This window comes from Agelaius tricolor, unplaced genomic scaffold (assembly GCF_023055355.1).
Source record: "Agelaius tricolor isolate 1412-34295 unplaced genomic scaffold, bAgeTri1.0.p SCAF_7, whole genome shotgun sequence".
Classification (NCBI taxonomy): Eukaryota; Metazoa; Chordata; class Aves; order Passeriformes; family Icteridae; genus Agelaius; species Agelaius tricolor.
The window spans coordinates 982,636-996,096 of record NW_027269267.1 but is presented as its reverse complement, the minus strand read 5'-3'; the positions used below and the strand labels follow the sequence as shown (position 1 = coordinate 996,096).

Below are 13,461 nucleotides of genomic sequence, written 5' to 3'. Positions count from 1 at the left end.
GGGCTGGGTGGGATCTTGGCCATGAGGAATTGTTCCCTGGCAGGGTGGGCAGGCCCTGGCACAGGGTGCCCAGAGCAGCTGGGGCTGCCCCTGCATCCCTGGCAGTGCCCAAGGCCAGGCTGGGCACTGGGGACAGTGGGAGGTGTCCCTGCCATGGCAGGGGTGGCACTGGGTGGGCTTTGAGATCCCTCCAACCCAAACCTTGTGTGACTCTGTGAAATCCCATTCCACATCCAGGCTCACATGGCAAAATATCAGAATCTGGATCAAGGTGCCTGTGCTGGAGATGGACATTGGATTTGGGAGAGCTCTCTCTGTTGGCCTCTCTGGCAGTGATCAGCTGCTCTGATCAATAATGTGACATTGATTCCCTGCACAGGCAGTGATTTCACCCCTCCAATCTTTATTTCCTCTGCTTCCCTGGCTGGAGCTGTGACCTCCCCACTGAGCCATGGCCCCCACACCATGTACAGCCCCTGCCCTCCTCCCCCCTACAGCCCTGGGAATCAATTCCAAGGAAATACTTGTAGATAGAATTTTTTATTTTAATTTATTAGGCTTTATTTCAAATCCCAGAGGAGAATATGCCAACATGGGAGTACCGTCAGGACATCAGAGCCCAGAATACAATCCGCTTTCTCTGATTAAAAATCAGATTTCTCTGATTCTGTGTTAAAGGGGAGCTCCAAACCACCTCATCTGCTCTGTGTGTGGGGAACCTGATCCTTTCAGTAAGAACATTAAAATGGTTTCATAACTATATGAAAATATTAAAAGAAAACCACAAGTGTTGAGCTGCTCAAAAACCCCCATTGTTTTCCAAATGTTCATAATTCCTGGGTGTCCCTCAGTGTTATTCCAGGTGAAAACTCTGGTTCAAGAATAAAGGCACTTCAGAATTCCTGAGGAATGTTTCCCAAACCAAGGACATGTTTTGTGTCTGGTCTTTCTACTCATGTAAAAAAATAAACCCTGAACTTGTGGGAATTCACATGGGAATGCTGTGGGAAAAAAAGCAGCAGACACCAAATGCTGCTGGCATCTGATGGACAGCAGGTTCAGGTTTGGAAATGACAGGGTGTGTCAAGGGTCTGGGCCACATGAGATCCACCACCATCAAACCAGGCAGCAAATGGAGAGAAATCCAATAACTGGTGTTTGGGGAGGCCAGTTTCTCCTGCTCTGATGAGGTTTTGAGAGTGGAGGGTTCTGCCTTTGTCTGTCCCTTCCATTGCAGTTTCCCTTAGCAGCACTTCCCAGCACAAGGAGGGTCCCCATGAGGGAACAGCCCCAGTGGCTGGCCAACAGCTGGATATTCACAGCTGGATATTCACCATATTCCCCGCCTGGCAAAAGTGGAAGTTAACCCCTCTGCTGGAGACAGGCCATGTGACAAAGGCTTGTGCACTTCCCAGACTGGTTGTGATTTTGCATGAAGGGTCTCCAGTGTTGTCTCCAGTCCACCCCAGGGCTGCTCAGACCCACCTGGCTGCACTGGGGTCGTCAGGAACGCGACTGAGAGAACCAAAATGTTGGCCAAGGAAGCGATTAAAATGAGGAAGCACTTACAGGAGCCATTGCTGCACCCTCTGGGAACGGCCCCCCAATTCCCACTGGTGGCTTTCCCGGGATTTGAACCACGAACCGCGCGAGGCAGGGGCGAGGGGCAGAGCCCAGGCCCTGCTGAGCCCGGCTCTATTTCCAGTAGATCTTGCCCGCCTCGCCCACGCGCACGGCGCCGCTGGCCACCAGCTGCAGCGCGGCGGGGAAGGCGCGGTGCTCGGCCTCCTTCACCCGCTCAGCCAGCGTGGCCTCCGTGTCCCCCAGCTTCACCGGCACCGCCTCCTGGAAGATGATGGCCCCGGCGTCCACCTCCTCCTGCAACGGCAACGGCGGGGTCAGCCTGGCACACAGGGGAGGCCTGGGCTGCCAGGGGGACCTGGCAGGAGCTGGGGTTTGCGCTGGTGGGATGGGGAGAGCGGGTGCTGGGGCTGGCTGTGGTCTGGGAAGGGTTCAGAGAGAGCAGGAGAACAGCAGGGAGCAACAATTCTATCCCAGAAAAGCCCGGGGACAGGAGGGGCTGGGCTGGGCAGGACATTCAGTCAGAGGGGGAATGAGCCAAGGGCTGCACAGAGCCAGGACAGATCTTGCCTGGAATGCTGCTGGGGCAGATCCCTGCTGGGCAGGGGTGGTTCCTCAGCAGCTGCCACACAGAGAAACCCCAAGTCATGGCACAGAGAGTAGAAAGCACTTTCCCTTCTATTGGGAAAAGTGATTCCGCTCTCTTTTTCCAAGGGAAAGCAAAAATGCTGAGACAGATTCCAGCAGCAGAGGGAGAGGGGAGCCAGAGGAGAGATCTTTGAACCCTGAGAAGTGACCAAAAGGGAACCAATGATCCCTGGCCTGAAAAAACGTGGCTCTGAAGCTGAGACATCTCTGCTCTTTACTTAAGGTCTGATCAGCATAAATTGTCAAGTTTTGCTCTGTTCCCACAGAGCAAAACTGATTACACCTTAACAAATCCTGTACCATTTCCAGTGGGGTTTTGTTTGTTTGTTTCTATTTTTTTCTTTTTCTTGAAAGCAAGAAACAAGGCAGGTTTAGGATAAAACCCAGGAAGTTTGGGCCATGTTTAACAAAGCCTTTGGCTTTGCCAAGGCCTTACATTAACTATTCCCCCTCTCCAGTGGGTGGAAGGCAGCAGTGGGATGCTTAGGGAAGAAGTTCCCTTAGGGAAAGCTTCAACTCCTGGACAAATTATCCATTTCCATTCCTTCTCCAGAGCCAGCAAACTACAGCACTGTATGGTCACAATAAAATCTCCACCTCCTCTGGATACAAAGTTCTGAACACAGAGGGCAGGTGATCAAACACGAGGGTTTAGGGTGCTCCCAGCAGGCTCTGAGGTGAGAATGTTCAAAAGGGAGGATTACAGAGAGCCAGGGAGGTGCAGATGTTCAAAGGGGAGGATGCAGAGGGGCAGGGAGCAAGAAGGTGAAGATGTTCAAAGGGGAGAATTGCAGAGAACCAGGGAGGTGCAGATGTTCAAAGGGAAGGATTACAGAGAGCCAGGAGGTGCAGATGTTCACAGGGGAGAATGCAGAGGGGCAGGAGGGGCAGATGTTCCCAGGGGAGGATGCAGAGGGGCAGATGTTCACAGGGGAGGATGCAGAGGGGCAGATGTTCCCAGGGGAGGATGCAGAGGGGCAGATGTTCCCAGGGGAGGATGCAGGGGGTACTCACAGCCACGAAGTGCACGGTGCAGCCCGTGACCCTGACCCCGGCCTGCAGCACCAGCTTGTGCGCGTTCGCTCCCTTGAAGGACGGCAGCAGGGACGGGTGGATGTTCAGGATTTTCCCTGGGAAAGCAGAGCTGAGGTTATTGGCCTTTAGCACTCTTAGGCTGCTCAAAGGGCCATAACCAACAGAGGAACAAAATCATTTGTGAAAAGGATTTTTGGCAAGTTTTGAAGATGCCAGCAGCCAGCCAGCTCCAAGTGTCTGAATCAGCAGAGTGCAGTTACACTTAATGGCTAAACACATCCCCAGGGATTAATAATCACTAATTGGCTGATGTAGCTATCCCTTCCCTCAGCACCTTGTCCTTCTTTGATCACAGGATCCCTGGTGCTGGCCCAGCCCTGCCAGCCCATGCAGTGCCAGCTGTGCCCCATGGGCACCTTGTCCCCAGCCCAGAGCACTCAGTGCCACCTGCAGGGGACACCTGCAGGGCTGGGCACTGCAAAGCTCCCTGGGCAGCCCCTGCCAAGGCCTGAGCTCCCTTGCCATGGGCAAATTGCTGCTGCTGTCCAAGCTGAGCCTGCCCTGGCCCAGCCTGAGGCCGTTCCCTCTGCTCCTGTCCCTGTGCCCTGGGAGCAGAGCCCGACCCCCCCGGCTGTGCCCTCCTGGCAGGGACTTGTGCAGAGCCACAAGGGCCCCTGAGCCTCCTTTGCTCCAGGGTTTTATTACCATTATTTTATTTAATTCTTTCTATTATCTCTATTCTACTCTTCTCTCTTCCTGGCAGCACCCTGGGGGTCTGGGCAAGTTACAGGAGGCAAATGTGCCACCTGATGTCCAGCAGTGTCTCAGATACACTTTATATCTAAATAAAGCCCTTTTTAAGCATCAGCATCTCCCTCCCTGCAGCTTGAGCCCAAAAGGTTTCAGGGACAGTGGGCTGGAAACACCACCCTGCTCCTCTGCCTCCATTTCCCATCAGAATGGGATGTGGATTCCTGTTTGCTTGGGTTTGTTTGGTTCTGTTTTCACCTGTGCTTTTATAACACTCACAATTAACACTTTAACCTGTCCTTTGTTAACAGCCATAATTCACACTTCAGGGCTGTTAAGCAAGAAAGAGTTTCCTAACTCCCACTCAGTGTCCTTGTGACTGTGAGAGAAAAAGAAAGGAGCAGCTTTGACCAAAGCAGCAGCAGGAATTGATTCTTCCTGGATAATTCGGGGGGGTCAGGGGCCAGGCATGGCCAGGACAGGTCCTGCAGCTGGCCCAGCTCCCTGAGCTGAGCTCAGTGTCTGAGCTCCCACCTCGTGGTCACAGCTCAGGTTTTCAAGCTGAATCCAGTTCTGGACATTTTAAAAAGTTTAACTCTTCTGTCTGGAAAAAGTCTTTCCTTTTCTCTCACACCAGTCATGCAAGTAAAGCAAATCCTGCACTGTCCAGGACAACAATCAGTGATCTGTCCCTAAATCACAAGGCACTAAAATCTTTATTTGCACAAGGTTCTGCACTAGAGGAAGTTCTGTTCTGTCCTCTACAGAGAGTGTCTGCTCCAAACACATCCCTTGGAGTGAGAGATTGTGTCTCCTCCTGGCAGCTGCCCACAGCACAGGCACTTCCATCTCTGGGCCCTGAGTGGAGACAAACAAAACCAATTCACCTGACTGGCTTCACCTGACAGCTTCAAAACCACAGCAAGGCCTCTCAGGAGTGTCTGCTTTGCTCTACTGAATTTAAAGAGAGGTTTGAAAAGAAGTTCAGGTGTGAAATGTTCCTGGCACGCCCAGGGGAACACAAAAGTCACCAAAGAGCAGTGAAAGCTGCAAGGCAGAGGCTGACCAGGCTGTGCCTGTTTTGAATAGGTTTAGGTAACCCTGGCCCCAAAGCAGAGCAAGCAGCAGCTGCTCTGTGTGCTCAGGAGTCCCTGGGAAACACAGGAGGAGAGAAAAGGAACAGCTGGGCAGGGAGAGCAGGCCCTGAAGGTGTCACCAGCCTCTCAAAGAGCTGGAAAACCAAAAGATGAGCAGAGTGGAGACACTGTGAACGTTCTGAGCAAGCACAGCCTGGATCTGCCTGGGGAACACCCCACCCATGGACTCAGGCAGCTCCTGGCACGTGGCTTGGGACTGGCCAGGGCTTGTTAACCAAAACTGCAAAATGCTGCCCAGCTTGGTGGTTTTACAAGGACCCAGAGCAGTTCCTCTGTCAGGGGAAGGAATCTCAGTGCCTGGGTGCTTACCTCTGCCAGCACCTCCTGTGTGCAGAGGCACAAAGCCTTCACAGCCTTTAAAAAAATATTTTCTAAGAAATCAAAGACTACCAGACCTGTGTTTGCCCTTGGCTTCCTTCAGGCTCTGCACAGGGGCACTGCCTTTCCCTCTCATCCTTTTCCTTACAAGATGGGAAGAGTTTCATTTCGCAGAATCCCAGGATGGGCAGGGTTGAAAGGGGACCTTGAACATCACCGTGTTTAATCTGCTGCCCTCTCTCTTTTTCCTGGTGACAACCCCTGAGATGCCTTGGTGCACATGCACAGCCCCCAGCTGTGCTCACCTTCCCATTTCTTGACAAAAGGACCCGAGAGGATGCGCATGAAGCCGGCCAGGCAGATCAGCTCCACCGAGAACTCCTGCAGGACTTGGTCCACGGCGCTGTCGAACTCCGTGCGGCTCTGGTACCTCGTGTGCTCCACCACCTGGGCAGCCCAAAGCAAGAACAGGGATGTGCTGGCAGTCCCAGGGAAGAGCAGCTCCCCAGGGCCCAGCTGACAGGCACAGTGCAGCCTGTGCCCCTCCCCACAGAGAGGGAGCAGTGGGACAGACAAGTTTGGCTTGATAAGCCCAGGGCTCTCAATCCCATGGAACACCTACATGGATTTGTGGGGTTTTGCATGGATCACCATGGAGCACCCTACAAATGCTGGGCTTTAAGCCATCCTGAAGTCTTCCAAAGGTTTCACCCACTTTGAGGCCTCTGGCAGTCATAAGCAGTAGAATCTTGGCAAAAACTGCACCAGGAAAGCTTGGAAAAAAGGCTGATCACAAACTCCTAAACCAGCCCCTGCCCCATAATGATGGAATCCCAGAATCCCAGACTGGGTTGGGTTGGAGGGACCTTAAATCCCACCCAGTGCCACCCCTGCCATGGCAGGGACACCTCCCAGTGTCCCCAGTGCCCAGCCTGGCCTTGGGCACTGCCAGGGATGCAGGGGCAGCCCCAGCTGCTCTGGGCACCCTGTGCCAGGGCCTGCCCACCCTGCCAGGGAACAATTCCTCATGGCCAAGATCCCATCCAGCCCTGCCCTCTGGCACTGGCAGCCATTCCCTGGGTGCTGTCCCTGCAGGCCTTGTCCCCAGTCCCTCTGCAGCTCTCCTGGAGCCCCTGCAGGCCCTGCCAGGGGCTCTGAGCTCTCCCTTTCCCAGGTGAGCACCCCCAGCTCTCCCAGCCTGAGCTGTTGTTTTCCACCCAGGACAGATCCCCTGATTTAGGCAGGAAGAAGGCAGCAGTACCTAACTTAGAACACCCAGTCTTCAATAGAAGCACCTGTTAAAGGCCACCAGGGTCCCAGGGCTGGTTTGGGAAAAGCAGGGCTGCTCAGGTGACAGGGACAGCAGGCACTGGGCACAGAGCCCAGCCCAGCCCTGGGCTGAACCAGCCTCTGCCCCTGTGCCTGTGCCACCCCTCCCTCCCCAGCTGAACCCCAGGGCCATCAGCTCTCCCACACTGGGTTTTCTCCTGATAAAAACCTTGGGGTTGGCACTGGATGGGCTTTCAGGTCCTTTCCCAGCCAAGCCAGCCTGTGATTCTCTGTTTGCTCTTCACACCACATTTCCCTTGTGCCCTCTGTGTCCTCCCAAGGAGGAGCTGGAGCACCAGCACAGATCCCAGCACCAATAAAGGAGCAAAGCTCTGGGCCCCAACCTCCCTGGGTCTGTATTCAGCAGTGAACAGTGACTGGAAAAGGTTTCTAAGTGACAACAGGATCATTTCAGATCTGCAACACAAAGGCAAGGCACACAAAATCCATGGAAGCTCAGGGAGCCCTGGGAATGATTCCTGGAGAGCCTGAGGCAGTTCCCAGGCAGTCAGAGGAAGGCCCCACTGAGTGTGACCTCTCCATTCCATTCAAATGAACCACCAGGTCATTTTAAAATTAAATTCACATAAAATAGGTTGGCACTTCAGTGTCAATGCCCTGAAGTCAAGCAATTCACAAAGTTTAAGCTGTAACTGGAAGTTTTATGCTGGTTTAATGCAACAACTGTCCCCAAAGCATCAGGATTGCAGGCAGAGAAGGAGAAAAGGAAGGATTTTGCTGTCAGGTACTTTGTCCCTAGGCACAAGTTCACAACAGACCAAAACAGAAAAGCCAAGGCTCCCTATCAGCCCATGTGTCACCCCATAAAACTCATCAGCACCTTCCTGCTGGAGTCCCAGCCAATGGTGGCTGATTACAAAAGGAAATGCTCACCCTTGTAGGAATCCCAGCTCTCTCAGCTTTCCTCAGCCCCTCCACACCAGGTTTGTTGGAGATAACCAGGACTATCTGTGCATAGCTGGTGTCTTTCTTCGTGCTGTTGATGAGAGCTTCCAGGTTTGTGCCTGGGGGAGAGAGAATAACTCATGGATACTGAGAATAAATAGAGGGAACAGCTGGAAGAGGCTTTAAACAAGTAGCACTGTGGGGGAGACCAAACCAAACAGCCCTGATGAAACATTAATCCTTTTTAAATTGATTTGCTGGGAGCTGATTCAGACAGCTGAAGGCCTTTCCTGGCAGCTGCACTTGGAAACTGTAATTTATAGCACTGGATTGGTGTCCTTAGTGATTGGGAATACTGGAAATAGAATAGTTGGAGTGCCTACATGGCAAAAGAAATTCTGCTCTATCTGTGAGATGATGCTGCTGTTCCTACAGGGACCAGAGTGGGAGCCTGAATCTGGGCACCTGCAGAGGTTTGGGGATAAACTGAAAACAGGAGCGATTCACAGATTGCAGCAGAGGTTAAAAGAGGTTTGTGACTGACATCAGCCCAAGCACAACATCTCTCCTGCCTGCTAGAAGCCTACCAGAGTGCCCATGGAGAACTGCAGGGATTTTAAATCCAAGCTGAAGTTCCCTTCTGCACAGTCTGGATCCCAGGGCAGCAAAGAGCAGAACTCACCTGTTCCAGAGATGAGGACAGCCACCTTCACTTTGCCTGTCTGGATCTTGCCCTGGATGTGGCTCTGCACACACAGGGACCTGTTTGCTTGCAGGGCCCGATGGAGATTGAGGACTTTAACGTTGTCAGAGCCTGAGCAGGTACAAGGAAAAACCCAAAAAACCAGCAAAACAAAGTGTCAGTAAAGGGAGAAGCAGAGAGAGGAGAAAAGCACCCGTGGAAGAGATTAATGAACTGTCAGCTCAATACCCCCACAAAAAAGCCAGGGAGGTGCCAGTGAAAAGGTTTTCACCTCATGAAGACTCCCAAATAAGGGAATTTCCCTTTGCTTTTTCTTTCTGCCGATTTCCCCCCAAGGAAGATCAAGCTGCAGGAACCTTTTGGCAGGGGCACCACTTTGCCGATGAGCCAGGCGGTCTCGTGTCCCTGGATGTCCCTGAGCACCTGCTGGGCCATGTCCCTCTGGACCACCAGCACTGCCCCCACCCCGCAGTTGAAGGTCCGAGCCATCTCCTCCTCAGAGAGGTTCCCTTCCTTGTGGAGCCAGCAGAAGATTTCAGGGATCTTCCAGGTGAGAGCATCTGAAGAGAATTGGAAATACAGATCAAGGGTGGAAATTGTTACCAATGGATTACAAATTATTGGGGTGCTAAGAGGCAAAATCTGTCACAAAAATCCCCCAGTGCCCCAGCTCCAACCAGGTGAGGATGATTTACAGCAGCACAAAAATGCTTCTGGACAAGGCACAGGAAAGGAATTCCAAGGACAGGAAATTTCTTTCTTGTCATGTTCTCTTTGAAAATGGTTCTACCCCAATTTCTACAGATTCATGGAATCACTGAATGGTTTGGGTGGGAAGGGATAATTCCCAAGATCCCACCCAGCCCTGCCCTCTGGCACTGGCAGCCATTCCCTGGGTGCTGTCCCTGCAGGCCTTGTCCCCAGTCCCTCTGCAGCTCTCCTGGAGCCCCTGCAGGCCCTGCCAGGGCCTCTGAGCTCTCCCTGAAGCTGCTCCTCTCCAGGCTGAACATTCCCAGCTCTTCCAGCCTGGCTCCAGAGCAGAGGTGCATATGCACATAAATATTTAACAGTGGACAGGTGGAAAATGATTTATGTGCAGTTTATGAGTTCAGAACTATTAATTCCTTATTTTATTGTACAACCCTGTGAGCTCTCACAACCTGTGCCAGCCTTTTCCCTCTCCATGCCTCACCTGCCCCAGCACTGAAACCCCTTTCCAGCACACCTGAGGGGAGAGGGCTGAGCCTTAATGAAGCCAAACAGCAGGAGCTGTCCCTGAGCTCACAACCACCTCTGAATGCTAATTGAAAACTTCATGAGTGTCATTTAATTAGCAATAATTTTGTAGGGAATTGCAAATGGTGCAGCTGACTTGGGAATGCTGGTAAGGTTGTTTTCTTTTTGCAAGTGTCCTATGAAATCCAATCCCAAACACCCCCAGGGGAAGGAATTCAGTGGGGAGCAGTCTTTCCACCACGAAGAGTTTTGACTGGCTCTGGTTCAGATACAAGGAAAAACCCAAACATTCCTAGACAGACACGTCCAGCTCCTACAGCACAGACCAGCTGCTGTGGGCACAGGCTTGCACAGCAAGGGCAGGATTTTTCCACAGCTTTCCTTCTCTCACCTAAAACGACACCCAGGGAGTCTGGGAGGACTCTGGGGATGTTTTCCAGCAGGCCCCCTCCGGTGATGTGGGCGTAGGCTTTGACGTGGCCCGAGCGCAGCACAGGCAGCAGGGTCTTGCTGTAGAGCTTGGTTGGGGTCAGCAGCAGCTCTCCTGCCCAGGGGAGAGGGAAAAGCATGGAGAGAAATGGGAATCAGTACAAAATGGGGGAGATCTCAAAATAGCAGTTTGGATAGTAATGAGCATTGTACTAGAGAGAAACACAAAGTTCTACCTTTTTAATTTTAGCCCACAATTAATTATTTATCCCCCTCCCTTTGTTTCTTCCCTGCACGTGTGACTCCCAGGAAAAGAAGAAGATGAAGACATGCTAAAGATGGAGTGATTTTTTTTTTGGTGCCTGAGCAAAGTTTCCAAGGCCCAGAGAGAATTGCTGTGCCAGCTGTTGGGAGGAAGCTCAGGAGGAAGCAGTACCCAGAGTCTGATCCCCGGAGACACCGACGCGGGAGGAGAAATCCAGGGAGGACTTCTCCACGATCTTCCTGACCAGGCTGAAGCCGTTGCTGTGGACTCCAGAAGATGCCACCCCAATGACCACGTCCCCCTCAGTGATCCTGTCCAGCTGGGGCAGCATCTGCCCCCTCTCCACGGCCCCCACGGCGAAGCCGGCCAGGTCGTACTCGCCGGGGGGGTACATGCCCGGCATCTCGGCCGTTTCTCCTCCTGGGGACCAAAACACAGCAGAGAGGTGCTGGAAAAGCCTGGCTTGGATCGTGGAATCCCAGAATGGTTTGGCTTGGAAGGGATTTTAAAGCTCATCTCATTCCTGGTTTGGGTTGGAAGGGATTTCAAAGCTCATCTCATTCCACCCTGGCATGGACACCTCCCACTGTCCCAGGCTGCTCCAGCCCCAGTGTCCAGCCTGGCATTGGGCACTGCCAGGGATGCAGGGGCAGCCCCAGCTGCTCTGGGTAAAATTCTGCCTTTTTCTCTCCTCTTCCTACTTTGCACTCCCTGCCCTGTGCTCCAGCTTCACCTGCTTTTTTCAGTCCTGGGGTTTCAGCTGTATTTAATGAGGGCTGGATGAAATGGAGGATGGAGAAGTGCTCAGCCACCCAACAATTAAATCCACAGTTAATTGTGCAAAACCAGGCAAGAGATGAGCCCTCACCCCCTCACTATCAGTGGGATGATGAGTTAAATTTGTTGAGCTGAAGGTTCAGCTCTTCCAGAAAGGCCTGTGGGGTTTGAAAGTCTTGAACTGGAGATAAAATCTTGACATTTTGGTGGTTTCATCACCTAGCACAGACCTTGCTGCAGCATGAATGGGGTGATTATATTTGATAAATGCAGAGAACACCTTAAAACAAACATAAAGCTGACCAACAGCTCATGCAGGAAAAAAGTAAACCAGGGCATAAAGAGCTTCTTGTTTAAAGCTTATAAACAGACCCAAAATGACACCCACTGAGAAAGAACTTGTGTTCCTAACTTCCCTAAAATTTGGAAAAAAGGACAGAACCTTTTCTCAACATCTAACCTAAATCTGTACCTAAAACTAATCTAAATTTAACCTAAACTTTTAAAGTACTGTTTCTTTCCACTGTGATGCGGATCAAGTTCCCTGAAAGCAGTGACATGGAACACTTTGCTTTTTTACTCCTCCCAGATTCTTCCACAGAGTAGGAAACCAACCACATTCAAACCAACTAAAAGACCTTGCAGAAGGTTTCTCAGATCCCCCTGAGAAGTGTTCCTACCCAAAAGAGCACATCCAGCTTTCCTGCAGGCATCAGCAATTCCTGCAATGACTCCCTGAGCCACATCCACGTCGAGTTTGCCGCAGGCAAAATAATCCAGGAAGAAGAGGGGCTCAGCTCCCTGGGCCAGGATGTCATTGACACACATGGCCACCAGGTCCTGCCCGATGGTGTCGTGTTTCTGGCACTCCTGAGCAATCTGCAAGACACGGGAGAAGCCTGGGATCAGCGCTGGGCCCCTGGAGCACAGGCAGGGTCTGCAAGGGACTGAAATCAGGAGCAGGGTCTGTGAGCAATGGACCAGAATCCCTCCAGGTGCTCTTGGAGGAGCAGCTTTGTTTATTATCCTCTCCTAACTCTCTTCAGGAATTATTCCTGTCTCCACTGGCAAATCCAAAAGGCACTGAGAAGGAAGCTGTGCTGCAAAAGGGTTTCCTTGGAGCCCAAACACAACAGCAAACCTGGGATTAAGTTTTTTCCCCCATCAATTAATTTTTTTTGAGGGTGGCGATGCTGCCTTTGTGAAACAAAATTCCTGATTATATTCTTAATATTTAAAACCAGTTATTTTAGGCATCTTATCAACTTCTGATATTTAGTGATGATATTATCATATCAACTTCTGATATTTAGTGATGATATTATCATATCAACTTCTGATAGCTGATATTATCATATCAGTTGATATTATCAGATATCAGCATATCTGGTAACTTATAGGTATTTCATTCTTTTGCCTGAAGAAGGGCAATTTCAGTTTCCATCCCTTTTTTATAAAGACCAATAGGTGTTTTTCCAGGACAACTGCTATTTTCTGACAGAACCTTTTCCCTTCTGTGCTGTTCCTCCTCCCTTGGGTGGATTTCCACCTTACCTTGAGTTTGGTGCCGACGCCGTCGGTTCCAGACACCAGGATGGGATCTCTGTAACCAGCTGCTTTCAGGTCAAAGAGCCCAGCAAAGCCTCCAAGCTCTGCATTGCAGCCTGCCAGCCAGGAAAAGCAGAAACAGCCCAGCTTTACTCCCAGGGGCTTCCCCAGCATCTCCACCACAAATTCTCGCCGTGGTTTGGCAACACAACTTTGCTTTGTCACCAGGAAACTTTTCTCTGCCATTCAGAAGCTCTTCACTGAGGAGCCAACCTAATCTGCTTAGCTTGGCTTTGTCTTTTTAATTTATCATTAGCCTAAGCCTAAAAATCCCCAACTTTGTGACTGAGCAGTCAGTAATTCCTGGAACTGAGAGATTTCCCCTTCACTAAGTGTTCCTGTGAAACACAGCAGGAATTGTGGTGAGATTGTTGTACTGGTGTGAGAAAATCTCTATTTTTCCCTCTGTGTATACCTGACTTCATTAGAAGGTTGTCAGTTAATTTGAAATAAAAGGGCCACTTCATAAATGAATATTTTAAATCTGTCTGAAGAACTACAAGGACTTGCTAGAGCAAGATGGGCCTGAGCCCCAAACCCAAGGGTGAATCCATGCTGATTCAACCAAGCAAAAGAGGTGGGTTCCACATCCATCTCAGGAATTCTACATCCCATAACCTTTCTAAACATTCATCCCCCCAAATGATGGAGTTCACTGTGCAAGAAATAATAGTCCATGGAATCAAACTCAGTACTTAATGGTGGAATTTTTGCTTGCA

The 13,461-nt window shown here is 51.1% G+C and overlaps 1 protein-coding gene across 9 annotated transcripts in view; it reads right to left on the bottom strand.

Moving 5' to 3' along the window:
* Positions 1–533: 533 nt before the first annotated feature.
* Positions 534–13,461, bottom strand: part of GART (phosphoribosylglycinamide formyltransferase, phosphoribosylglycinamide synthetase, phosphoribosylaminoimidazole synthetase) — a 36,187-nt gene continuing 23,259 nt past the window's right edge. For all 9 annotated transcript variants that reach the window (XM_071430086.1, XM_071430095.1, XM_071430091.1 and 6 more), the window contains 10 exons: positions 12,689–12,798; positions 11,815–12,013; positions 10,529–10,777; positions 10,055–10,207; positions 8,784–8,987; positions 8,407–8,538; positions 7,713–7,843; positions 5,795–5,936; positions 3,244–3,359; positions 534–1,878 (listed from right to left, as the gene is read on the bottom strand). In XM_071430086.1, the coding sequence (XP_071286187.1) occupies positions 1,696–1,878; positions 3,244–3,359; positions 5,795–5,936; positions 7,713–7,843; positions 8,407–8,538; positions 8,784–8,987; positions 10,055–10,207; positions 10,529–10,777; positions 11,815–12,013; positions 12,689–12,798 (1,619 nt within the window). In that variant the 3' untranslated portion in view covers positions 534–1,695. The remainder of the gene's footprint in view (positions 1,879–3,243; positions 3,360–5,794; positions 5,937–7,712; positions 7,844–8,406; positions 8,539–8,783; positions 8,988–10,054; positions 10,208–10,528; positions 10,778–11,814; positions 12,014–12,688; positions 12,799–13,461) is intronic.